This window comes from Hirundo rustica, chromosome 2, assembly GCF_015227805.2.
Source record: "Hirundo rustica isolate bHirRus1 chromosome 2, bHirRus1.pri.v3, whole genome shotgun sequence".
Lineage (NCBI taxonomy): Eukaryota > Metazoa > Chordata > Aves > Passeriformes > Hirundinidae > Hirundo > Hirundo rustica.
In genome coordinates, this window is record NC_053451.1 from 16,977,459 (window position 1) to 17,005,415 (window position 27,957).

Consider the following 27,957-nt stretch of genomic DNA (forward strand, 5'->3'; position numbering starts at 1 on the left):
AGAAGGTGAGAGAGTGAAGAAGGATGAAAATTTGACTTCAGACAATCATGTCTTTATTTGTCCTGCAACCTTTCTATATCTCATCTGAACTTAGGGATTCTAGGAATATGTCTATAAAGATCTGGGTTAGATAATCTCTTTCCATTTCGAATTTAAAAATGGAATGTACCTTCACATACATTTTGAAGGAGACCCCATTTTCAAGCACAAAGCAATAAAAATATTCTGTAAAATTGTTCTGTAATTGTTCCCTATTTTTCTCTATTTGTTCTAATCACAGTGGTAGCACTCGATCAAAGAAGTCATGTAGGTAATACATGTGTATGACGGGGATTAAACTTTAGTTTTCTGGCAACAGAAAATAAAACTTTAGGCTAAAGAAATTGATATGTTGTAATACTTCAAGATTTATCTATTAAATTGCTTGCCAGTAGTTTGGGGAAAAAAAAAAAAAAAGCTATCTGAAAACACACTAGGAAATCCTCCGAGTTCAGCCAAATCTCTGATTGAGTCAACTTCATTTATTACTGCCATCACTGGCTGATCTATAAATACATCTGCTTTTACAGTCTATGCATTCTGAGATTTTCTTGTTGTCTCCTCAGAAGAGAACGGCTAGAGGCTTCTCTTAAACAAGCCTGGCTTAGCCAAAGCCAACATGAATCTAAGCCTAAGAGGCCAAGCCCATCAGTTGTTGTTAGCTTTGAGAGTCACTGTTATCATTTGAGAGTGTGCTTGTAGCCAGTCCAAGTTGGCAGTGTCAGCCCAAGCTGATTGTAGCTGCAGACATTTTTGCTGACTGGAGTCATGCTATCTTTGCCAGTTTGCTGGAATAGACACAGACACTGATTGGGTCATGCTGAAAACATTCCTGTCCTATGAAGCAAGTCTGTTTATATTTCAGGTTTGCCAGCACTAATGAATTAAAAATCCTGGGCTCACCACAGTTTGCTGCTTAATAATGCCCGTGACAGAAGGAGTTTTTCCTCCCTGAAGTGTGACAGCATCACAATCCCTCATCCCTGGCAAGGAGAGGAAGGAAAAGCAGAATTGTGGAGAAAAGTGGAAAAGGGTTATCTTTTGGGGCTGCAAAGCCCATGGGAAGTGCAGGTAGCAGCATGTTGCCCTGACAGCTGTCTCAGCTTCTCAGACCTTGTCAGTTTGTTGCTATGCAGCAGGTGCAGCCTTTTCTTTTATTGAAGCTTTACTCCATAAAGGCAACGACAAGCCAAGGCAGTGGCTGGCCCTGGATTATACAAGTGCAGACACTCCGCTAAGTGAGGTAAGGCAACAGGTGTGAAAAAAATCCATAGAGCTGTAACGGCATTTAATCTGAGTTCTGCTGCAGGTTTTTTACAGAGGAACAGCAGCCAGCCAGCACTATAGGCAATTGTTGGGAAGACGAGAGTTGCTCATTTAATCTCATTAAGTTCCAGGTTGCCCACTCAGTCTCATCTCTGTCTACAGCGATACTGTTCTTCATTCATGGAGAAAGCATGTGGGGAACTGGGGGCAATTGGTCTGTATGTTTCTTAATATCACTTTGTTTGTACACAGGCTTCTTCCATCCCTCTCTGTTCTCTGTGATTGCTTTTTGTGATGAGGAGCTTGAGGATTTCACAAAAAAAGGAGCGAAGGGATAAATGCAGTATAAAAAAAATTATAACAGGGTAAATGCTGTGTATAAAGATAAGATATCTTTTTTTCTGAATTAGAATAAAATGAAAACTTCCCTTTGTGTTTCGATAGAATTCACCATTTCTTACTGAAAGGGTATTGATTTTTACCCTCACAGAGTAGATTGTTAAAAGAGTTAATTTAAAATCATTGCACACCACAGAGTGTGTAATTGCGATAAAATAGCAGTCTTGTCGCAATATTGCTATGGCAACCTTAAAAACTCTAGCAGAATGAATCTTTTTAATTTCTTAGGCTATGATGTGAAATGTGAAATATACTTTTATGTGGAAGACCACTTGAGATAGCCAAGGAAAGTGTACAAACAGCGCAGAACAACGAACAGCCTTGTTTTAAGGATTTGCTTATCATTCAAAACCTTTTCATTCTGAGGTTTTTTTTCTTCTTTAGCTTGTTTTGGGAAGTAAGGAAGGGAAACATGTTAAAGGATTTTGCACTGGTAATTCTGTTGTATTTTAAAAACAATGAGATGTCTCAGATGAAGTGAGGGTGGGGAAGACATCAAGAATGCTCAGAAGGCAAAAAATATTTACTCTGATGCAATGCACTTCAAAATAAAATATTTCAGTTGACTCCAAGGGTCTTTTCCTGAATCTAAAACATACATGGCTGCAGCTGCTATTTATTTGGCTTTTCTTTGCCTTTGCTCCTTAGTTAACAGTTGCATTTTTGTGTGTCTTGAAAACTAGTAGGGGGGAATTAAGAGCAATCCCTGATATCCTTTGTGTACTAGCAGAAAGAGACACTTTCAGCTTCAAATAAAATTTATTCGAAATAAGGATTTTAGATTATTTGTTGTTATTGTAAGAAAAGTTTATGCACTTCAAATAACAAATAACCATATCACTCTGCTAATTAAATAACAACAGAGACAAAGCAAATAAACAAGAAATGCTGAAATTAAGGGACCCAAAGCAAATTTGATCCTCTTACACTGCATGGCAATGATGCCAGAGAAGTGTTTGATTCACTTGTGCACCACCAAGGAAGATTACACTCCTGAAATAGTGTTCTGTTCTATTGATTTTTTGAGACTGCTAAATAATTCAGTATGAATTAGAATGACTTGGTGGAATTTTCATGCAATACAATAGCTATGTTACTGAAAAACTGCAAGACCATTGGCTTAGGAAACTGGCTCTTGCTTTCACTAGCTAAATGCCCTGTCATCTGCTGACAATGAATTAGTAAATTCATTGTATTTTCCTGATGAATTTGGTTTCTAATTCCCTAAGAATTTTTTACGGTAATTTAAAAGCATAATTGCCCATATATTTGGTATGAATACAATGTGTGCTGGATAGCAGTCCGGAGTCCTAAAATAATTTCTTTATGGGCAGATCTCTTGAATGCCCACTGACTTCACATTCTCCACACTTGGTGCTAATCAGAAGATTAGTATCTTTGAATTTCAGCAGCTTTGTGCTAGATAATCAAAGGGATTGATTGCATTCAGCTATTCAATAGAGTTTAACCAAAACTGTTTATTCAAAAGGTCATATATACACAGTAGAGCTCCAAGTAAAACTTTTCAGGGCACAGAGATGCTTTAATTGCACTATTAGAGATCAAAAGTAGCTAGTTCTTTTGTTGTTCAACAATTCTTTAGTGCCATATTTGAAATGAACTAGCAGTTTTCTTAATGGACAGGGTTTCATCACAGTAAAAATCACTTTTTGGAATTGATGGTCTCAGAAGAAAGACGGAGGACTGAGTAAAGTCTCAACTCAGAAGCCAAATTCATGCAGACAGACCCCTACACCTGCACAGGCTTCCACTGAAGAATCATCACCAAGGTTTGGAGACCCCATGAATTTTTCGTCATGAAATGTGTGACTTGCAGGCACAGTTGGACTAGGGGAGTATGGGTGGAAGGTAGGAGGATGAGTGCCTCCTCGTTAACACCATGTGGAGTGGTGTGCCCTGTTCCAATCACAGGGCAGCCTTGGGGTCATGTTACTCTCAGCTCCCCACCCCTTCTTCCTTCTTCACCTTCAGAACCAGGCAGCATTGCCACGAGTCAAGGCTTGCTGAAGGGGCGATGGCGGGGAGCAAGCAGGTGAGAAGAGGGGCAGCTTCCTTTGCCATCGTTCTTTCTAATCTATAAATAGCAAAAATAAAAGCAGTCTCTGCACTGAATTTCACTTAAATTCTTTTTAAATGGAGAGGTGAAATGACACTCCCTTGACTTTGATTCTAAATGTTGCTTAGCTAGGATGGGAAAGGCAATTGTGAGTTCATGAAAAGCATTAAAACTCATTTGTTGAGTGATGTCACGTGCTCTGTAATAAATATATTTTTTGTATTATTGCAGCTGGAACAAACAAGTAAAAGCATTGACTCAAGTGCCCACATGATCACCACCGCCAGGGTACCTGCTGATAAGCCAGTACGAATTGCCTTCAGCCTTAATGATTCCCCAGGTACAGTTTAATTTGTGGAGTAAAACACAATGCTTTTAAATGTACGCCACAACTGCTTTTAGATTTTATAGCTTTTAGTGTGTACGATATCAAACCTAGTCCAGTGTAATGGATGGATTTTTTTTCCTGAGTGGTAGCATGTAAATCCGTTTTCCTGCCTGATAACTTTTAATGTTTCCATTAACAAATTTCTTTAGACTAAACCCACTAGACTGACAGTTTGGACCTTTACTTCCTTTCAGTGGTTTGTGGAATGCAATTAGGACTGTAATTAGCTATCAAATTTACCTGTGTGTGCAGTGTGTCTGATTTTGTGGAATAGTAAAACAAGAAAAGTAAAAGGACAAATTTACATGAGCCTAGAGCAGGAAGAGATGTTTCCTAGTGGGAAGGTTGGAAAGTGCCACACATGCCCAGCTTGGTGAAAGGTTTCAGGAAACAGGTGCCCCACATGGCATGTTCTTTGAGACCGGAGCAGCAATTTCATTGATGTTTATCCTATCAGCACGTGCTGAGGGAGTATTAATTTCCCCAAACATACCCTGTACACGCATGGACCCTTTGGAGTAGATAAATATTATTGGTTTGCACCTTCAATATTATTAAGGACCAGAGAGCTGTTGCTAAACAGTGAAAGTCGAAATGAAGTAAAGGGGAAGCTGAAAAGCATCCAAAAAAAGTTGGCTGTTGCCTTTGCTAAAGGTAAGTGCCTGGAGTCAGGGCTGAGATGTGTTTATGGTATGAGGTATAAGGACAACTGAAACCTATGCTGTTGAGTGCTTTATGGGACTCTGTGCATTGTAGGATAATGTGTGAACTCACTGCCTGAGGTTTGTGTGAACAGGATCTCAGCTTGGATGCAATTTTCTATTTTAAAAATAATTTAGAATATACATTATCTTTCCTAGCTGCTTGTTGTGTTCTATTAATTTTCGGATACAATACTGAAATACAATGTCATCCCCTAAGCAAGGGAATTAAAAACCAAACATCTGTATATGTTATTGAACTTAACTTTCAATTCATAAAGATGAGTGACAAAGAAAGATTGGAACAAGGAATATAAAGAAGAGCATGAAAATCTATGCGCCCTTTTCGTAAATTAAAGTAACCTGTTAATTACATTTTTATTGAGCAGTAAGGAATCATTCATTTCTCTCAAGACACAGTCACATGGTAAATTTCTTGCAGGAATTATGGCATAAATAGGTCTTGAAGAGAGATATAAAAGAAAGGGGAGTGCTCTTACAAATTATGAAAAAATAATGCTAATGTGAGACACTGCAAACAAGTCAGGGAAAGCTGAGACCACAGGAAAATGAAAGAGAGCAGAGTGGTTTGTGACAAGAGACGGCAGTAGGAAATGACAAGGTTGTGAATAGCTTGGAAGAAGAGGACAGGAAAGGCAGGAAGTCTAACTTCCTTAACATTGCATCATATTTTATTTTTTACTTTTTTTATCCTGCTAATAATTCCAGCCTCCCTCTTAATGTTTACAAAACTAAACTCAGTTAGAGAAAGGTAATCTTTTTCTCCTGCATGTTGTTAAATTGTTCCAAGTGTTAAAATTGTTAAAATTTTGAATCCTTTATTGTGTATATACAAATGTTCCTGCAGTATGTAATCCAGAATCTTCATGAGTACTGATAAAAAACCCCCAGCAACCAGTAGAGTTAGTGCCATGCTTCCCTCTGCATCACATCCCTTTGGGGGCTACCAGGAAGTCTAGACTAACATTTTACTATGTCATAAGAATTTCAAGGGTTTTTATGTTAGATGTGTTTCAAGAAGGCAAAGGAAATAAGCTTTCAATAGGTGTGAAAATGTTCAGCAAACCATAGTTGGATCAAGAGAGTACAAACAAGTATTTAACGCCTTTTTTTTTTTTTTTTTTTTTTTTTTTTTAAGATGAGTCACAAAACCATTCAATGTATAGACTATTATGTATTCCATAGCAGGTGCTTTTTTCCCCCCTTACTCTTTTATATTTTTTTCACCTTTTTTTCCTCCTTGATAAGGATATTTGTTTTCAGTTCGAACGGGAGTTACCTGACGTGTGATAGTAAAGCATCAGCTGAAGCTCACGCGCTGCTAGAATACAATAAGTTCTTGGCAAGGGCTAAGCGGTGAGGAAATCTCTCTGACTTAAGCTTTTCCTTAAATTCTACCTCACTTGAAAGGCACAATGACACATTTCACCAAGAAAGGCTGCATTCTCCTTCCGGGGGCTGTGCAACTGCTTACTAGGAGGAACTGACAGCATAACTGGATATAAAAAGAGGAAATGGAATGTTTCTTCTGGGTGGTGATTATCTCACTGGCTAGGATTGTAACTAAGCAGTGGGTGTGAGGAGCAGGGAAAGGAAAAAGTACTCTCAGCTCATGAGAAGAAATTACTTTGTGTTAGCTGACCTACAAGACCCGAGGTGGCTTATTCCTTAGTGTACAAGAAATAATGTGTGTTACGTTATTTGTCAGTCAACAGCTGATGACAGAACTTCTGGCCAGCTTTGTGAGGTGTTTTTAATGTGAAAGTAGGAAAACCAGTTCCTTAAAAGTCTCAGGAGCAGCCCATCAGTGGGTGCTATATAAGAAGACAGTTTTATTGTGTATCTCTTATTCCTGTATATGTAAATGTCTATGTTTGGCTCTTGCAATTAAGTTTACTAATACACATTTCCCAGGCTGTGTCTGCACGCTGTATTGCAACAGTTTGACTTAAGGTACCCTTTTGAAGTAACAAATTGGAAACATACTATTTCAACCTGCCTTACATCACTTGGAAACTAATGCAGCTTGAACTGAATTTGGTGTTCCAAGATTCAAGTAAGTGTTCTGAAGTTGAAAATTCATAGTGGTTTATCAGCATCAATTTCATTTAACTGGTGAAATTCAATAAGCCCTAATTTTTATCAATCATACAAATACATGAACTTCATGGAATTTAGATATCTGCATTTGTTTTGTGTAATAGTTCAAGGGGAAGATTTATAGGTTCCTATATCTTCACCTTGCCTCCTAGAATGAAACCTTGAATCTAGCTGAAAAGTTCTGCTCATGGTATGTGGTGATAAATGACTGGGTCTGAAATTGTTAGTGAGTTCTTTAATTTGAAAATAGTCTACCTCTGACAGCACTTTCCAGAAAAATCACTGACAACAAAGGCAAAACACATATCTTCTAATGACCCTGACAGTGGAATAGTGTTACATTTTTGCAAGCATAGCAAAATTGCTTATTTTACTCCTCTTTAAGCTTATTAGCCTAGTGACTACAAGGAATTTTTTCCTTTTCTAGTTTATCATGCAAGACTGTTTTGCAGTGGTTGCTTCTTCAAAAGCAACCTTCAAATTCCTATCCTACCTTCATATTTGTTGTAATGGCCATGGAGGTTTTCTAGCACATTGACTGACGACCAGTGAAGATTGCTAAAATATATGGCTAAAATTTACAGAGCTAATTTCCTAAATCTACACCCAACCTACAGGGCTTTGTTCTTGGGGAATTAGATGGGAAATAGGTGAGATACCCTCAAAGGGACGTTCATCTGAGGATGCTTCGGCTTGAGTGGAGGTACATGAAATAGAAGGATTTTGCCCTTACCTCTTCCGTTACGGACTGTTTCTATTTTTGGGAGGTCCACAACCCTTATTATTGAGCAAGCCTTCACATCCTATTCCTGGGTGGGGCAGTGGCCGTTCCCCACTATTTTATGAGTGAGGTAACTGCGAGGTTGTGTAAGGTCGTGTCAGCAGGGCTGTGAATAGAAGCCCTGGAGCTCCACAGAGCAGTGCCAAGTGGCAGTCACTTAGCCACACAGCCTTCCAAGATGAATCTGATGAGTCTGTGCTTGTCTGGCTGTATCCAGGCGAGAGCGGCTGCATCTCCCAGCCCTCCCAGGGCCAAGACTGGATCCCGACAGGCAGCTTGCCACTGTTGTTGGTGCAAGGTGTGGTGCTTGCTGTTCAGTTTGAGCACTCTTCCTGTGCAAGGGCTGATCCACTTACAGGATAGCAACCTACTTATGTTACCAATTTAATTCTTTAATTTAGAAGGAAGAGATCTGAATACATTGGCCCACACATGTAGGAGAAAAAAAAAATAGGACCTGACTGTATAATTAAATACTGGATCATAACTCAGTTACTCAAGGAAGCAGAGCTGTGATTGGGATTTCCTAAGTTTCAAGTGCTTGATTTAGCAACCTTAATGTGCTTTCAGCACATTTAAATTTTTTTATTTTATTTCTGTCTTAGTGAAGAACATAGAGAATCTAATTTTCAAGATTATACTGCAAGGGAATCAGATGTAGTTCTTAAAGGATTAACCTTCTTTAGCTCACAGTTCAGTTAAATGTTACAGCCATATAGGAAAATGTTTGGGTATTCCACTTCATTGTGACAGACATTTTGTCAGGCAGACAGCAGCATGTGAAGGATTTCTCTCATTTAACTTACATGATGGAGGTCTGGGATATTGGAATCTCCAGGGGGCCAGAATATGATTAAATAATTGAAGCTTTCCAGAAATCTAGCCTCATTCTCAAAATGCAACTTCAGCATATATCAGCTGCCTCAGGACTAATTGTGAGCTTTGTGTACAAAGACAATCAGTGTTAATAGAGTTCAGGTGCTCTTTGTTACAAATGACAGTGTTCAGCAGCAAGCCAAGGGAGCATGTGAACCTGATGAAACAAACATGAAAATCACACTATTTCATGCACGTGAACTGTTTTGGTTAAAAACACATGGGTTTTAATCAGGATACAGGTCTTTAGATCCCATTAGATTTGGGATCTATGGGAAATCAGGAAATCTTACTTATTTGGAAATCATGTTACAGATATATTCACTTAGGTGGCTGTAATGAAATCCCCGATCTGATTCTTTCACATCACAGGATAGTGCTGTTGAGTTTGCTGGCCACAATATGCACGTGTTCATTTTTTCCTCCTTTCTTATTTCCTTTTGACTAACATCTTGACACATTTTCAGGTGCAGTAAGGTGCTGTCTCTGATTTTTAAATATATTTTTATTTTAAGCAAAATAAATTTTCAACATCTATCTTCAATTATAAATAATTTTTCTTTATATGTTTCTTTATAGTGACTATAGGGATAAGATGCTGTTTGTAGCTGGTGAAGAATCAGCCTAGGCATTTTCAGGGATTTGTGGTATAGAAAGCCACTAACTCTATTATAAAAGTGGTCTTTGATTATATCAGTGATTCCTTATAATAATCTAGATATTCATTTAAAATTTATAACTCATTGAGAAAAGGGGGAAAAGAGGTATTTCAGAGTTTTGTTTTCTAGTTAAGGAGATACAGAGTAGAAAATAACAAACAGATCGGGAGATGGTTTTCAGAATGTTTTGATCTTCAGAATAATTTTATTGGCATTTCAGACATTTCTTGTATCTGATTTTCAGAGTCAATAGATTTTTAAGGCTAGAAGTCAATGTGATTTTGACTGGTATTTCTGCATGTAAGGGCAATCACAATTCTTTAGATAAAAATGTGAGAGTTTATATCTTTCCTCTTGACTTCCTGAAAACATCTTAAAAAAAGTTTTAGGAGGTGAATGTCTGCTTTCATTTGCTTTTCCTTTGTGTGGAATTTAAGTTTTCATTATTACCAAGTGATTTTTAGTGTTATTTTTGTGATTGTTACTTTGACAACCGTGAAATAAAGACTGATCTGGGTCAATAATTTATTTCACTGAAAGCTTGGGGAAAGCCTTTTGCTGTTCTTTTTGTGAAAAACAGGACTGCAGTTAGCTATGAGAATTTCTGTTAATTTCTGTAAACTAAATACTTCAGCTGAAGTTCTCAAAAGAGCCTAGGAGTATTGGGAACTCAGGATGATTTCAAAACGCTGAAGTCTGTAGCATTTCTTGATGATGTTCTGCACATCAGATGATGATTTAAACAAGGCTTAAATTAGTATAACTAAAAAAAACCCACCCTAGCAGCTGTTCAATAGATGCTAGGGCAAGCCCATTATAAAATGTACTATGGTATGTCATAATGGTTAGGATACCAGTACGTTCTATTTTTAGTACCATTGACTCAGTCACTCGAGTTCAGAAAATAAGCAGGGAACATCTGTTTATTGAAAGCGTTTCCTCTACATTAGTTTCTCTCTCTATTCCATCCTTTATAAAGTACTTCCAAAATTTCTAACTGGTTCTTTTCAGAGTATGATCCAATTTATTTTTCAATATCCTGACACTGTATTAATTTTATTTTCTTATTAATAGCTGATGCTGTGAAAATGTAATTACTGTCTGATATATCTTCAAATTTTTTTTTAATCATTTGGCGCGCTGCTTTGCTATGTTTTTCTGAATTTTAAAGGTGTTCAATGTCTCTCCGTAAAGCTACTGTACCAAAGGTTGTACTGCTGGAATTGCCAAAACAAATAGCAGTTTAACTGCCGTCCATGACTCTGGTCCAATATCTCTGTCAGAATATTTAACAGCTATTCAGCCAAATATTTGTAGAGCAGCTGTAGCCCTCGTCAGACTGAGTCTTATTCTGTCCTTCCTTTCAGCCTTGCCATATGATTCATCTTTCTTCTTTTAGAACATTATTCTATTTATATATTGTACAAAAAAGCAATAGCAAATGAAAGGTAAACACTTGCATATTAGCATGATACAATTCTATACAACTGAAGAAATTTAAGTATTTTCCAGAATGGACATGCTTGACATATGCTGTGAAGAAAGAAGGGGGACACTTACATGACATGGATATGACTTTTTGGTGATGCTAGTGTCTTGGTTTGAAAGACAGGTATCTGCTAGGGAGGGGTGGGGCCTCTCTAGGAATGGGGAATCCCAATCCCTTCCCTCCAAGTTATTATAATTTAGAAAATTAATGAGTTTTTTCAGTCAGAGCTATGGGGAAAGGAATAACAGTTCTTTACTAGTAAGTATAACAGGACAAACAAACAACAACTACAGCATTAATAATAAACAGAATCAGGAACATTGAAGGGCTTTGTTTCACAAAAGCACGGGTCAGTCTGATCCCTTGGGACTCCGAGAGCATCAAGCTGGAACAATGGAAACTCCCAGGCTGGTGGATGGAACATCAGGATGTCCCCAGCAGGCAGGGGGGCGTCCCGGCAAAGTGAGCAGTGCTGAAGAAACCGTGATGGCTGGGCAGGGCTGGCCCAGCTCCAGCAGGGCAGGCGAAGGGGCTCTGAGTTCCTGGGCACACAAGAGGATGATGGGTGGTGGTGGAATTCCCAGGACCGGACCCTCCGTTAACAGCGGACTCTTCACACAGCCAGCAGCCACCCGACCGTCCTCTCCAATGCCCAGTGAAGGAAGAAGAAACTCAGCTCCCCTCAGCCCTGTCCTTTTTCCCTCCCCCAAACTTTGTGTGATCATCTCCCTCCTGGCAACGTCTTTTGGTGTTAGTCAAGTACCCTCTGAGTATCAGCACTTTGTTTCCTAGTAACTTGTGGGGAAAAGCTCTTTAAGGCAAAAAGGAACAAACCTAATCCCCAACAGCTAGCAAGACAACCACTCCACAAAAATACAGGAACTTCACTTTGTTTTCTGAGGAAGTTCAAGAGCTTATGCTTTTGTATCACTATATATTTTTTTTTTCTTGTCTGAACATCTCTTCCCAGAGGCTGCCCAGCTGTAGCTATGTTATTGAGTAAGGCTCTGGCCATGTGTTAGCCAGGAGGTTTATTTTTCATAGGATAAGATGACTTATTTTACTTTTTTCCCCCAACCTCCTTTGCTGTATAACTACAGAGGCCTGGAGAAGGATGTGATATATGTCCTAAAGTTAATTTGTGTTAAAAGATGTAAGATGTAATTCAACCCCTATAAATATAAGTTTTGTTTCTAATCCAGTATACCAAGAGTTAACTCAGACGAAAGAAGCTGCACAGAGACGGGTGCAGGAATTTCTTTTGCCAGAAAAAATATAGGAGGGACACGAGGAAACTATGATAGGAATTACCCGAAAAAGGGACATGAGGATGCCTCTGCCGGGAATCGTTAAAGAGAGAACAAAGACAACGGAAAAGGGAGATGGAAGCCCAGAGAACCAGATGATTACATCAGATCGATATCTCATCCATCTCCTCCTGAAATTAACATCTCCACACCACACCTGGACACGACGATTAAAGGCATTATCTTCTCAAGCAACTCTATTCAGAATCCCAGAACTGGAACATGAATGTCTAATGAGGCTGCCTCAGAAGGAGGAACCTTGGAGTCCCGAGTTTCTCTCAGCGATCCAGTGTATAAAAAGAGACTGCTCCAAGCCAGAAATGTGAACATGGGGGGTGACATACTGACTGAGTGTGTTACTGTGTTCACCCAGCGCCAATCCTGGGCTCGACGCTGTCCTTTTAATTGTGGCTTTCAGAGACTGTCATTTTGTCTCTCAATAAAATTCCAAAATTTTGATTTATTGAATTTGGTGAATCGTATTTATTACAAAGAGGTATCAAATATTTGACAAATAACTTAGATCCTAGTCTGTACTCTTTTAGAATCCTGCTTTGATATGGGGTCCTCTTGATCTTGTTGGGGTTTTGTTGCTGTGTTCAAATCTACAGGTATGCAGCAGGTACTTGCAGGATCTGAACTGTGTTAGCGATTTTCTCCAGTGAGAGCCATCTTTATTAAATTTTGACCCATTACAAATAACTGAATGTAAGGTAATAGTAACACTCTCCTCACCTCCCATAACCTGTAGTAAGATGGATAAACAGTCATCATAATCCTGTGCAAAACTGGGAGTGTGAAAGTCACTGAGAAAGAAATATTGCACCAAGTGTGATTCATGTTTCTGATCTCAGTCCAGCTACTAGTGGGCTGGTGTCCACATCACAACCCTGACATAACTGGCACAGTCTGTCCCACCTTTGCTGGAAGCCTGTACTAAAAATAAACAAAAACCCCCAAACAAATAAATAAAAACACAGCTTGGTTTGTTGTCATGATTGGACTAACTCTAGCCAATAAGGATTGTAATTGACAGGTTAATGTCCTTTAAGACTGTTCTTTACTTAGCAGTGTAATGGAGAGAGCTCAGGAAGAAAAACGGTTTAGATTTATTTGTTTTGTTAAATTATCACATGTTCTACTGGACTAACTGCTTTGTTTCTTAATCACTGCAATGCAAAATAGACTTTCTGTATTTCCAGGATGTAAACTTTTCTTATTACCGATCCACTAGTATTTTCAAGGATTCTACTGAGGCATCTCAAGTGTAAAATATAAGATGTGGAGGTGTTTTCAGGATCCCGATATTACTGTCCATGTATGCAATGTAGGACTTCATCAAACAGATTACTTGAAATGCCCTCTTTGGTAGACAATGACTTTTAACATTGTGTTTACCTTTTAGATGATGCTTCCCCTGAAAATTTCTCTTTGGCATTTCCAGAACTAGATCAGCAGCTGCAGGTAAACTTTTCTTCTCTTCTGACTGTTCTACTTCACATTCACTGTATTTGTTGTTATAAAAAACCTCTGGTTGTTACACTATTGTGGAAGTTTTTAGAGGTGCTTTTCTAGCCTATTAACATTGAATAAAATCATATATATCCCTAGAAGAAAACATTTTCTTTTCAAGATCTGCAGAAAATTTGTAGTCCAACTGCAGGGAAATTACTATTTTAACAATCTTGCCTGCTTTTAAGATTTTCTATCCAATTCCTGCAGTGCTGCTGCACTGCAATGCAGAGAATTCTTTTTCAATTGATGGGAGTAGGAATGAGATGGGCATGATACATTCTAATGCCTACAGACTGTGCTATAACTGTTATCATCAGTTTTCTCATGAGCATTCCAAGAGAATCCAGTCTGATTTGTCAGCATAGGATGATGGGCCCCAATAAACTCGACAGTGATGGCAACTCCATAGTTCACTGGTCACAAAACCAGTTCTGCATCCAGGGATTATTTCCCTTTCCTCTGTGGTGATTTTGGAGTGTTTGCTGTCTTTTGTAGACTACTTCAGATCATCTGTTTTCCCAGGAGCATTTAGACTTCCTCTGATATTTCACTATGAAGGCAGCTATTTCCTGACTGTAAATTGAGAAAGGCATTAGTAGACCATTCATTGTCCAATAATGTCATCTTTCCTGTACCCATCAACTCCTGAGATGACACGGGAGGGCTGCTGACTTCAAGGCTTCTGTCCTGCTGCTCTCATCAAAAGGATGACTGAGAAAGGAATGGAGGATGACAGAGACTCTTCCTGCTCTATCCCTCTCATCCTGAGGATATGGGCGGGATCTTTAGGCATAAGTAGGAATTAATAACAGCTTAAGATTTGGGACAAAAGGAACCGGGTAGTATGCTAACCTCTTTATTCCACTAATCTTCCAGTGCAGCAAATATGATGGGTATTTTTTTTTTTTTTTCTTAGAAGAATTCAATTTCAGAAAAGTAATCATGTTTCATGGCTGAAGCACTGAATTGAAAGTAAAGAACCTGCATTTTGTTTCCAACTCTCTCAGTGACACATTGCCTAATCCTGGAGTTGCTTCATCCCTCTGTTCATCTCTGAAATTAAGTTAATAGTTTTTACCTCTTTTGTTAAAGAGCATTAAGACCAGTGGGTGAGGATTGCTCTAAAAGAACAAAGTATGATTATTATTGCTGCTGTTGATACATAAAATCAAAATTACTAGCATTACTTACAAGTACTCTGCAGGACAAGAAATGATTTTTTTATTAGGACTTTTATGACTTTACATTTCTGGAACCTATAATATACTCTAAATATGGAATTTCATGATAGGCTGAAAATGCTCCTCTGGGAGCATTCAAGTGTGATGGATAGCCCTTCAGTAAAAGTTTTTAAGTATGCACTAGCACAATCCCACTAGGTGTACCCAATTGGTCTGTTAAGTACTTGACATTTGTTTCAAGAACACCTTCCTTTATTCTCATGATCTCAATATGTTAACAAATTCAAAGAAACAATCAAAAGGCTTGATTTTTATAATGTTCTTTTTATTATCCTTCATAAACTCTCTTGGTAATATCAGGGTAGTGGAAAGGATGATTTATGAGAACTACCTGTCTGATTCAACCACTTAAAAGTATAAAATTTGCGGTAGCAGTTCATCCTTTAGCTTTTCAAGCTTACGTGCATATTTATATTTTGATGCCTTTATGTTCATCCAAGGGGAGTGAAGTCAATACAGGGTTCTGAGCTGACTCGTAGGTAACTTTGCCTTCAAATTCAGCAATAAAAACTTGAATTTCCTTGCTTTTGTCAATCTGGATCACAGCTTCATGTGATAACTATTTAATGTAATTACAATATTTTAATCTGCTTTAAAATTTCAAACAAGCATTAACTGTTACAAAGTTGTCATTTACCTTGTTACATTTCTTATTAATTGTGATTTTTTCAATTGCTACCATCCAAACTGCTGCGGGTTTGTGCGAACTGTATGGTGTGTGCTTGGAGTTCATGCCAGCTTTGAAACAGATAGCTCATGTATTACAGAAACAAGTAAAATATACTTCACCAGGACCTGCAGAAGTAGTGAATGGTGGTGTCCCTTGTCATTCCATACATGTCCTGAAGTACATTAATAGAGAGCACGCACATGAAGTGTCATGTAATAAAACCTTTTAATCAACGGTGGCAATAGCAGCCTGAAATGCTTGAAGATGTAAGAATGCTGGTACATATGTTCATAATAAAAATATCATATCTTAGAGCCACAAGATTTTCATCAGTGTGCCATAAATACAGTCAAAACAATTTGAATTTTATTTAAAGAAGCGAAATATAAATGCAGGTCATGTGGCTATATAGTAATAAGCACCTTAAAAGAAAGTAATAACTTTACAGATTTCAAGCACACAAAGGAAAATTTTGAAACCTGTTTTAAAAACAAACAAACAAAAAGACTAAATTAGCTAATCTTTAAGCTGGATTTTGAAAGCAGCTTGAAAGCTGTGTAAGTTCAGCGAGTCACTTGGAAAATCAGAGCCTTAGAATTCTGTGCATGCAGGCGGTAGACCACAGCCTGAGTACCAAGCAATTTGCACCTCTGTTTTAGGCTTCAAGCCTATGTTAGGCCTTGGCAGAGGACTTGGCTATTTGAGCAGAATTACCTAGTGGTCCCACTTTTCCTCCCGCAATCCTTCCATACCTGTTTCCTGGGCAGCAGTATCAGATGGCCGGGCAAAGTTCAGTGCAGCCTCCCCTTGGCAGGGCAACAAACTCTGCTATCCAAGCTCTACAGAGGTGGAGGTGGCATTGCTTGGAGAGAAGATCTCTCTAAGAGACATAGCAAAAAAGCTAATTCTCTATAAGGACTATTACTAGGGGACAGTCCTTATTGCAGCTTCTTTCTGAAGAATAAAAATTATCAGTCTGCATGTTCTGATGTACTAGCTAGCTTCAGACTAACGTATTTATTTTCAAATTACTTTTTTGAATGTTACATCCCAAGAAGCAATTTGTAAGAAAATAAGTCAAGTATTCTAAATCAAAATTAATATGTGTTCAACCTGACATGAAAGCCCTGCATATGAGAGCAGATCAGTTTAAGCTATATTTGCAGCTTTATTATTAAAAAAAAAAAAAAGACACACACAGAGCACTAAAATAACTTCCTGCTAAGTTATCAGTGAAGCAAAATTCACATTAATAAACTTCTTGCTTTCAATTCCCTTTGCCTCCATTTGAAATCATTCTCTTCCCACTTACGAGCAATGCCTACTTATTTGGCCTTTGGTGGTTTTTTTCCCCCTCCAGTGTGTGTGCCATGAGGCTCTGAGCAACCTGGTCTAGTAGAAGGTCCTGGCAGGGGGTTGGAATGAGGCAATCTTTAAAGTTCTTTCCAGCACAAAATAATTCAATGGTTCTGTGATCTCTTCTCATGAAATTGTGAACTTGAGAGACATTTATGTCTTATTTTGTATTATAAATCTGTGTAGATGGATGACTATAAAATTGATCCAACAGAGAAAAAGATCCAGCCATTTATAACATCAGTTTTTTAAGTCGAAGGATAGATTTTTTTGCTTTAGTGAAGAATTTGCTGATACAAAAGAAGTAATGAAAATGTGTTGTGTGTAATATAAGCATTTAGCAGAAACCTTGTTTACTCTGGAACTTTAATTGCTTCTACCGAATGCCAGGATTCTTGTTAGACACATATATTTATTTTAGAAGATGTAAAAGCATACTGTGTTTTTAAAGAGGATGCTGGAATTTTTTTACTAGGTATCGATTTCCATGAGAATTGCTAGAGCACTGTGTTGCTCTATAATTAGGTTTGATTGCCTATGAACTTGGTATGTCTCCTGTAATGCTGCTGTGATAACATTGGTCTTAGATTATGTAAGACATGCATTTTATGCATGTATGTCAACATGTGTGCCAGTTCACCAAGTCAGAGCAACATACTAAGGTTAAAAAAGAACGGAAAATGTTCCAGGAAAGAGAGCAAAACTCACAATTGCTCTCATCCAGTTGACCCGAATTGTTGAGAGGAAAGAGAACTGTTTACTTTCATGGTGAAGCTAAACTTGACTAGATGTACCCTAAGATGGGTATCTGAAACTAGTGGAAGAGTTCCAGTTGCACAGCAAAAAGTAGCTGCAATGTGCTATTTTTGCTAGGCACAATGTGGGTTTTTTTCTGTTACAGAAGAGTGCCCAAGGCCATATGATGAACATAGGCCACATTCAAAATATTGGCAGTGGATTTTCCAGTTTTCCAGAAGAGTTCAGCTGAAAGCTACCAAATTTACAAAAAGCAAGACCCCACTCTTTAATTAGATCAGTGCTGAAGACTTCTAGACAAGTTCATGTGAACTGGAAAACCTGCCTGATACAATTTTTTCTTGAAATTTCAACTTTTTCAGGGGAAAGTTTTAAATTTTTTCATAGCTAAGCAAACATGCAAATGCAAATAAATGATGGTGAATTAAAAAATCAACTGTTTTAAAGTTTTTTAACAGTTGAGTGACACTGTCAACTATATGGCTTTTATGTATATGGAATGTTGATTTTCATATGGCAAGGCAAAAGAACTTGTCATGTGAGTGAAGCAAAAAACCACAAAGCCAAAACCTTTCATTCTGTGTCACTCCATCAAAGATTTTATTTAGAAGACCTCCTTCAACCTGCCTTAAAAAGCAGACAGAGAGGAGGCCACCCAGATGATTAGAGGTGTGGAGTACCTTTCCTACAAGGGAAGCAGGTCCCTTCCAACCCAAACCATTCTGTGATTTTCTGTTTCTTCATGCACTGCTTTTGCATGTCATCTCCCAACATCTTTCATATCTGGATTCTGAACAAAAGTCCACATAAACAGCGCTTATTTCTTGTAAAGATCCACGCATATATGTGCAGTTACAAGATGGTCTATAAAAGGATCTCTTAGTGTCTACCTGCTGAATTCTGTAAAACATTTGTCAATGTTACAGTGAGTTACTCAAGAAATACAAGGAAAAATCAGACCTTGTTGAAAATCAGGCATAATAGGACAGACCACCAGTATATTTTATTATTTATGTTTATTATTATTTTTGCTTCTGTACTAGCTTTGTGAACAAAAGCAGAGATGCTGCATGTGCATATTTTGCCAGCACAGGAAAATGAGGGTGGATGACACTGAAGCCTGAAATAAACAGGATTAAAAGTAGCAACTGTTGCCATTAAATGTAACTTACTTCAGCAGGGATGTTTTTTGCTTCTCTAGCAGGTATGCTTTTATTTATATTAGTTGATGGGCAAGCAAGGTACTTCACGAGGAGGCAAGCTCAAGGCTGTCTTAAGAGGAAGTTAAAGTAAGGCTCTTTGCTTCTGAGGGGAAAAAAAAAATCATACTGACAACTGAACTTCATTAAGGCCTTCTGAAATTAGTCACCTTGGTAAACTAGCAATTTCTTAACATAAAAATATTATACAAACTTCATGGAATGCCATTGGGCATTCTGTACTGCAGTATCTGTAGTAGTTCCCATTGCCTGGCCACAGACATTTTAAAAAGTCCTTCCAGGTGGAATGGAGATTTGTATCTCTCCTTTTCTCATGTTATTGCAGTGGAAGATGTTTGCTAAATAAGCCTGTTTCATATCCTGCTGACCAGAAATTATTCAAGGATGCGGTAGATACTGTCTCTGGGGCCTTTCTTTGAAGTTTCCAAATTACAGAGGAGTGAACCAAATTCTCCAGTTCTGGCTGCCCCATCCCTGGAAGTGATCAAGGCCAGGTTGGATGGGGCTTGGAGAAACTTGGTCTAGTGGAAGGTGTCCCTTCCCATGGCAAAGGGGCTAGAGCTAGATGCTCTTGAATGTCCTTTCCAACCCAAACCACTCTATGATATGATCCAATGATATTCTATCCACTCATCTGAAAACATAATCACATTTATGTTTTAAAGAAAAATACACTAATAATTTAAAAGATTCTTGATATGGTGCTTACTACCATCAGACAAATTTAAAAGAATTTTATGAACAGAAATTAGTAAATGGATTGTATAATTTCGGTTTAATTTAAGTGCTAAAATACCAGTGTGAGAAAAAATGTCACTGAAGAGGAAACAATAATAGGAAGGGGTTTAAAAGTTGGCAACTGGTTCTAAGTGAGACTTAGCTACTAAGTTTCAGCATGACTAGAAAATTTTTATTATATCTTTTGCATGGGAAGCTGGAATATAGAAACTGAACACTGTTTTAATTTTCAAACAGCTTTAAACCAGTGAGATTAGCAGAAACCAAATTGGAAGCAAATCCAAGGTGGTTTTTGCTTTGTTGTGTTTTTCTTTTGAAGTATCACTGTTTGGGGACTTTCCCCTTGGTACTGTTTGAAATTGTTTTATTGTGACACACTTGTTGGTGGCTGATCTCTGGTAGATAGCAGAGATGCTGCTTTGGCTCATCCCTGCATTCTTGGATTAGAGCACTGAGACTTCTATATTCAGTCTTGCTAAATTTATGCTTATTATTTGGGTGGCTATATGAATGGTGCTATTGCTCATCCACATTGAAATGCAATTTAAAGCCCTTTTCTCGGGATTAGATTCATCAAGTATTGGGCTGCCCTTTCCCCGGGTTCCCAAAATCTCCAAGATCAGGGAGAATGAAACAATGTGCTGTGAAACAATTCTGCTGCAGCAGTTTCACATTTAGAACATAGAGTATGAGTGTGTATGTTTAAATTTCAGTGAAAAATCACATCAAAAAGTACCTGCAAGCTCCATACATTACTTACATCTGTGCTTTGGGTTATGTCTGAAGCCAGCTTATCTTGTCTCCTGAACAAAAATGCTTTTAATCTAAATTTCCAGTTTAGATAAAACAAAGGATTACAAGATCATAAATAGAAAAAGCCTGACTACTTGTGCTTTTCTTTTCCTAATAATGTCATTACGGGAATATTATACTGCCCAGAAGAGTCACGGTAGGACAGCAAGAAATGCAAAATAATCTACTAATATGGGGAAATGCAATTGGATGTTATTTAACTGGGCAATAAAGGAACTATTTAAAGTGTTTCCTTTTACTTCAAACAGGTGGCCCAAGCATGCTGTTTGGAGTTAATCAATAGATTCATGGCTAATAACTTAAAAATACTTCCTGAAAGTGTTATAACCAAAATGTGACAGACAAGCCTGAAGCTTGAATTAAGATGCATTCTTTTTTAGGGAGCAAAAAGCACCCACATTTAACCAAAAAGTATTTTCAAGAGTTTTGATGACATTCACATAAGGAGTCCTGGGACAGCTTAGTTATATTTGCCATATTTATTGCATTCAGCGTGCATTGAAAAAAAGTTGATCCTGCTGCAATGATGTCAGTTCCTGGCAGTGTAAAGAAGTCTGTGATAGATCTGACCAATGCATCAGCTTTAGCATTACGTCACTCTAGCTGAAAAAGAGGCAGGTAAGGGAGAAATCCTTCTTTGAAAAATCTTCAGGGATATTTTACAAAGCTGACAAGTAGAATTCTGAAAATTCTCTCAGTGTTTGAAGTTTTACACATATGTTTGAAGTTTTACGTATATTCTTATGCAGGGAACAGTTTTGGGTTTTTTTCTTTCATGAAAGAACATCACTAGGAATAGTTGGCCGTATACTTCAGTAAAGGGTAAAAAAAAAAATCTTTAGGTATTTTTACAGGAATTTAGATAAATATTGTATCTTTCAAAAATGTGGCATTTTAACTAATATTTCATTCAAAAAACAGTGGGGATTTTTTCTTCTCTTTTTTTCTTAAAGCCTCTGCCTCCATGTCATGACTCTAAGGAATCTATGCAGGTGTATAAACAGCACTGCAAAATAGCAGAAGAGTACCATGAAGTCAAGAAAGAAATTGCTCTGCTGGAAGAAAGAAAGTGAGTAACTTTCCCAAAGGATTTAGTGATGCATATTCTCTTTGTAAAACCCTGTTTGAAACATGAAGGTTTAACATTGTATTTTCTGACCTTATATACGTATACACTTATATATGTATGTACTATTTATACATATATTATAATTGTGGCCTTCCAGTATCTGGAGGAAGCCTACAAGAAAGATGGAGAGAGACAATTTATAAGGGCCTGGAGTGACAGGACCAGAGGGAATGGCCTCCCATGACACAGGACAGGGTTAGATCAGATATTGGGGAAAAAATTCTTCCCTGTGAGGGTGGTGAGGCCCTGCACAGGTTGCCCAGAAAAGCTGTGACTGCCCCATACCTGGAAATGTTCAAAGCCAGGCTGGATGGGTCTTGGAGCAACCTGGCCTAGTGGAAGATGTCCCCTGCCTGTGGCACAGGATTGGAGCTGGATTATCTTTGGGGTCCCTTCTAACTCAAGCCATTCTATGATCCTATGATTTCATTCCTCTGCCTGATGGTCACGGTAGAGCACAAATTGGTCATTGCTCTATAGGATCAACTGAGGCCACAAAGGGCTGTCATAGTTTTGGGCTCTCAGCTTTGTGGATGTCTCTTAAAATCTTCACTGACAACCTCCAGGTCACATAACAATCCAGTTCAGCTGGTACCAGTTCCTTTTCAAATTTCATTTTTTCAATTAATGTTGCACACTTTAAGGGAGAACAAAATGGATCCTCATTTAGGCTTAGAATACATGACAATATTAGTAAACATTTCTGTTAAGTGCTTTGTTTTTGTGTGCACTGGTTCAATATACGTTGGCATTTCAGGTGTTCATACTCAAAGTGAATAAGCTGGAGACTTTTTTTCTTGTCTATGGCCTGTACTCATAGCCCTGTCATCTTTCCCTGACTATTAAATAGCAAAGTGCACTCTGTGTCTGTTGGTCCCTTTCCACAAGAAACCTGAAAAAGAAATTCAGAGAGAGGAAGGAGAGTGAGTAGTGAAATCTCTGCCCAGCTGACCTTGCAGTTCAGCCAAGTTTGCATCCATGAGAATCTTCAGCTGCAGAAGCAAAATGATGGGAGGGAATCTGTTGAAATCCTGTGGTCTTACAAAACAGCCAAAGAATCCAAACCATGCAGGGTAAGAGAGTGAGAGGTCTTTTTCCAGATTGATGGCTATAGGCACAATATAGTTACTTTTTGCCTAAAGTGTCAAAGCTAGTTGAATTTTCCTACTGCAAATCCCCTTCTGAAACTGAAGGATCTGTGTGGCACTCTGTTGCCATATTATGTGAGCTTTTGTGGGATGTTTACAGCTCTGTAACTGAATTTCCCACAGCCTGTACTGTAAACATCATGTTTTCCACATTCCTTTCTAATAAGAGTTAACTGATGGACTTCTAGCCTGGCCAGTGGGATGGAGAGGTGGTAACCTTGTTCTCCAATCCCTAATCATTCTTCAAAACCTATGAAAGCGAGGTCTTTATAAATAATAACGTTCTTCTTCAGCCTTTTTCTTAGAGAGTGTGTATCATTTTCTCTTCATGTCCTCTAGCGACAGCACTCAGATGCTGACAGACTGGAACTAAAGCTAAAAAAGATGTCCAATGCCATGGGAAAATGCATTTTGCGTTTGATTCATGTTTGCAGCGTTTGCATTTGACTCACCATTAATTGAACTTGGCCAATCAAAAGTACTTGGTATTTTTAAAAATATTAGAAGATAAGTAATTTTTAAAAAATTTGCAATGATTTTTCAGATTTGGTTGTCAGATATAAGGCGCTTTACACATGTATTTAGCAATCAATTCAGTGGAAACCATGTGTCTTTTCCTACTCTGAAAATCCAAATGCAATATAAAATACTAAATGATTGTTTAAGTGCTTGATTTGAGTTGTTTAAACACCAAAAGTAGCCTTCAATCATTTGGGTTTTAGAGTCTATTGATATAAATCCATTATTATTATTATTATTGGCACAATCCCAAATCAGTTATGCCTATTTATGAAGAATGCTTGGGGCCCATGAAAATGAGACATTCATATATATTTTTGCACTTTCTGAAATTAAAAAAAAAAAAAAAAAAAAAAAATTGCTGTTTGAATGCAATTTTTTTTTTTATCTAAAATTCTGTGGTACTAGCTAAATTAGAAACAGTTTACTTCTTGAGAATGGCAGGTACATGCACAAAATTGTTTACCTGAACTCACAAGCATCCTAATCAACCTCTGAGCCCAGAGCTCAGTCTCTCAGTGGTGCTTAACCTGTATGAATTAAAGGACTTCAGGCTGGCATTTTCCTTCATCCCACCGATGGATGTCAACAGTGGAACAATGTCAGGAAGCTTGCACTGCTGCTCTCTTTGCTGAGCCTGTTCTGGGAGTTCCATGCCCCAGTGAACATGTTATGAGTTTCTACTTACGTATTTGCAGCCTTGTGTTCATATGCTTTATAGCAGTGAAATGCCTAAACATGACAAATATCAGGGCAGCACCTTTCACACTTCCTATGTATCTTAGTCTGAAAAAAGTGATCCTACAGCAGTGGGATCAAAGATGTTTAATTTCCTACAAGCTGGTGCACTGTGGGAAAGTGCACTGTGTGGAGCACTGTGGTTGCCTGATTTTGAGGTTTAAAAAGCTGCAAGTGCCAACTGAAGATATTTCTTCTCCAGATGTGGACTGTTTATGACTCTTTCCTCCAGGTAGATTATCCATTTTGTAGTATTTTGGAGCAGGTCTCATGAGACTGCCTTCCCCCATTGCATATCTTTCCTTTCTGTAGCAGTCTGTTTTTATTTAACCCTCCAGAAACGAATTGCCACAAGAAGTTTGGTTGAAATTAAAAGGTGGATTAGAAAGTTATTAAGACACATGTAACTTTACACACATGTAAGCAAACAAACCTGAACATGACAGCCTTGATTTTTATCTAAAACTAGATAGAAGGGGAGTATAAATGTGGAGGCAAAGGAGTAAGCGAGAAGTAAAAGAGAGTTTTGCTCTCGTGTTCATTGCTTTATGTCTAAAAGCATTCTCAGCACTTAAAATAAGAGAGTCAAAAGTAGTTTAGGGGCTAGCATATGCTGAATGAAGAGTGGATTATAATGGCAGGGGTGACATGCATGTTTTGCATTGTGTATATATGTATGTATATATACATGTGTATGTACTTATATATGTATATATTCACATATGCACATTATAACTGTGGACTTTTGCTTCCTGAAAGGACCCTGCAAGAAAGATGGAGAGAGACTATGTACAAGGGCATGTAGTGATGGGGCAAGGCAGAATGGTCTTAAACTGATAGAGAGTAGGTTTGGGTTGGATATTAAGAAGAAATTCTTCCCGGTGAGGATGTTGGGGCACTGGAAATTGTTGCCCAGCCAGCCCTGGCTGCCCTATCACTGGAAGTATTGAGTATTCCATTTTTAAAAGGGAAGAATGCTTTGACTTATCTAAGATGTCTGATGAGGTTCACAAGCTTTTAGCCTCAAAACCAATTACTATCAAATTGAAAACATGGAGTTTGCAGTTTTCTAAAATTTACCCCTGCTGTGGGTGTCTTCTTCTACATTGGAATTTAAATGTATGGAAATGAAGATTCCAATTGTCTACTACGCCTGCTATCTATTGTCTATTTCTCTTAAATACTATTTTGATAAAATGGACAATGATCAAGTGGCATCCCTTGTAATGAGAATAAACAGCTTTTATAGTGTTTTTCAGTGTACCTTTTTACCAAAGGCAATCACAAGTGCTGTTGGATGGTACCCTTGCCAGGGCTCCCAACTTCTCTCCACAGATCAATTTGCCTGTGTCATTCCAGTGACAAGTCTCACCTGGCAGTTTCTGTACCTGTGGTGCCTGCTGATAGTAAACACGGAATGCTGAAGGCTTTGACTAACGGGAAAAAAGCAGAAAATGGATTGAGCAAATATTTTTTATTTGTTGGCTAGGAGGAAGAAATAATGTTAACCTGCCATAAATATTTGTACAGGTATTAGAGCTTTATAGCAAAAAAACCCCCAAAAAACAGACCCAAACCAAAACAAACAACCAAACAAACAACCCCAAAAAAACAACAAAAACCCAGCTAAACAAGAAAACCCCAAAGAAAACCAAAAAACCAACCAACCAACCAACCAACCCACCAACCAACCAACCAACCAACCAAAAAAAAAGAGTTATTTCTACTTGAAACAATTTTTGTTCCAACCTCCAAAGTTCAGTGTAACTTTTCATACATAAAATAATATATGCAGGTATATTTTTGTATTATTTTATAAGAAATAGAAAGTTTTAAAACACTGTTTTAACAATAGTGAGAAACATTGAATCTTTTACAACTTTTTACAAGGCTTTTACTTCTGCTTAGCTTGACATGTAATGTGACCATCAAGTATGGCGAAAGAAAAAAGTCAGTGAAGCAAAATGGCAGAGGTTGCCTTTCATCAAGGCCAAGAACAAAGCTTACTTACTTTTTCTCTTTTGTGCAATATAGATGGCAAGATAATGTACTAGGCTGGCAGTGTGAGAGAAGATGACAAGTATTTCACAGGAAAATGGGAAATGTGGGAGAGAAAAAGAGGTTGCAGTTTCAAAAAGGGAAAATCAAAGGACAAAGCCAATAAGAATGGGAAAAGAAGTTACTCAAGGACAAAAAAGGAAGCAAGAATTTGAAAGAACATTGGGTAGATTTTTTTTTTTTTTTTCTAATTTAATCATAGCTTTATTTCCTGTCTTCACTCAAACTCTTCACATTTATGCCAGCAATACATAGTACAAGGGAAAAAAACCCCACTCTGGAATGGGAGGCATTATTGAAAGTAAAGAAAAAGGGTGTGGAAGCCAGAACGCACCACATTTAGGGCACAGGATGTAATTTAATTTATGTTCCAGAAACATACACGTATTTCCATAACAGATGGTTTTGGGTATCTAACTTTGGGTGAAAGGGATGAGATGGCTGGTTATTTTGAGCACTTGTTGTATTGCTATTACTAGATAATGACCCTGGACTATGTAGTTAAATATTAGAGTTGCCATGGTTGCTAGCTGTGTTTTATATTCTTAGCACTGGATGGTTATCTCTTTTTCCTCCCCCAGACAATTCTAATATAACTCCACAGAAAATATCATTTGGTCACCACCTGATTTAGGATCACTCATTTTCTTGGCTATGGATATAATTTATTTTCCTTCTTTTTGCCCATTAGATTAGACATACAATCATAGAATTGTAAAGGTTGGAAAAGACCTTTAGGATTATCAAGTTCAGCCGCCAACCCAGCACCATCTCCCTGTTCACCATTAAACTGTGTCCTCGAGTGCCACCTCCATATGTTTTTTTAACACCTCTAGGGATGGTGACTCAACCACTTCCCTGGGCAGCCCATTCCAGTGCTTGACGAACTGTTCAATTAAAAAGTTTTTCCCGATACCTAATCTGAACCTCCCCTGGCACAACTTTAGGCCATTTCTTCTCACCCTGTCCCATGTTCTCGGGGAGCAGAGCTCAACCCCTGCCTGGCTTTACCCTCCTGTCAGGGCGTTGTGGAGAGTGAAAAGGTTCTCCCTGAGCCTCCTTTTTTCCAGGCTGAGCCCCCCCCAGCTCCCTCAGCTGTTGTGGTTCTCCAGACCCTTCCTCAGCTCCGTTCCCTTCTCCAGCCCCTCAATGTCCTTGTGGTAGTGACAAGCCTAGAACTGGACTCAGGACTCGAGGTGTGGCCTCAGCAGCGCCCAGTACAGGGGAACAGTCACTGCCCTGGTCCTGATGGACATGCTATTGATGATAAAATCCAGGATCCCAGTGGCCCTCTTGGCAAATGACATGCAGTGGAGATGTCTGCTTAATTTTGTGGGAGATTTTCATATGTTTTAACTTGCTCTCATGACCTTAGGATCATTTCTATGCTTTTTAGTCCAGAGGACTTCTCCAGGTACACTGTTTCTTGGGTGTCTTCCCCAATACCGTGACAACAAGTAGTTTTCAGACTTCCAGGTACTGCAGGAAAGGCTTGGTGTAAACCTTAAAGGCAATGTTTTAGCTCAACAATTTTCCCATCATGGACCTGTTTTTTCATCATCTCACATATATGCAAAATATATGTTACCTGCCAAATACTGGAAATGAAATTACAGCTTTTCTAATACAAAGAGAGACCTCTTCTAGAAGAATTGTCCTTGCCTTTGGAAGGTCCTTTCCAACTCAAGCTATTCTGTCATTCTATGACCTTTTATGTGTTGGTATCTGAGACACATTTTCATTTACATTAAAGCAGACTTTAGTGTTTTTATTGGTGTTGTTTTTAAATTAATTAGTAGACTTCGAACATGCAAGGACAATCTCCTCAGACAGCAGTTACCTTCCAGGGTCCTATAATTCCCCCTGATGGGAAAACCATGCCAAATATGGGAAGAGAAAAATGGCCTTATGGCCACCAGTACACACCACTTGTGGGAGAAGATACTGTACTGC

The 27,957-nt window shown here is 38.2% G+C and overlaps 1 protein-coding gene across 4 annotated transcripts in view; it reads left to right on the forward strand.

The window, feature by feature from the left end:
• Positions 1-1,043: 1,043 nt before the first annotated feature.
• Positions 1,044-27,957, forward strand: part of MAP3K7CL (MAP3K7 C-terminal like) — a 31,841-nt gene continuing 4,927 nt past the window's right edge. The window contains exons 1-6 of one of the 4 annotated variants that reach the window (XM_040055672.1): positions 1,044-1,282; positions 3,349-3,494; positions 3,697-3,757; positions 4,013-4,121; positions 13,509-13,567; positions 21,366-21,481. In XM_040055672.1, coding sequence (XP_039911606.1) covers positions 3,740-3,757; positions 4,013-4,121; positions 13,509-13,567; positions 21,366-21,481 — 302 coding nt within the window. In that variant the 5' untranslated portion in view covers positions 1,044-1,282; positions 3,349-3,494; positions 3,697-3,739. Of the gene's footprint in view, positions 1,283-3,348; positions 3,495-3,696; positions 3,758-4,012; positions 4,122-13,348; positions 13,422-13,508; positions 13,568-21,365; positions 21,482-27,957 lie in introns of those variants that run through there. The other 3 variants (XM_040055673.2, XM_040055674.1, XM_040055675.1) reach the window with 3 other exon arrangements.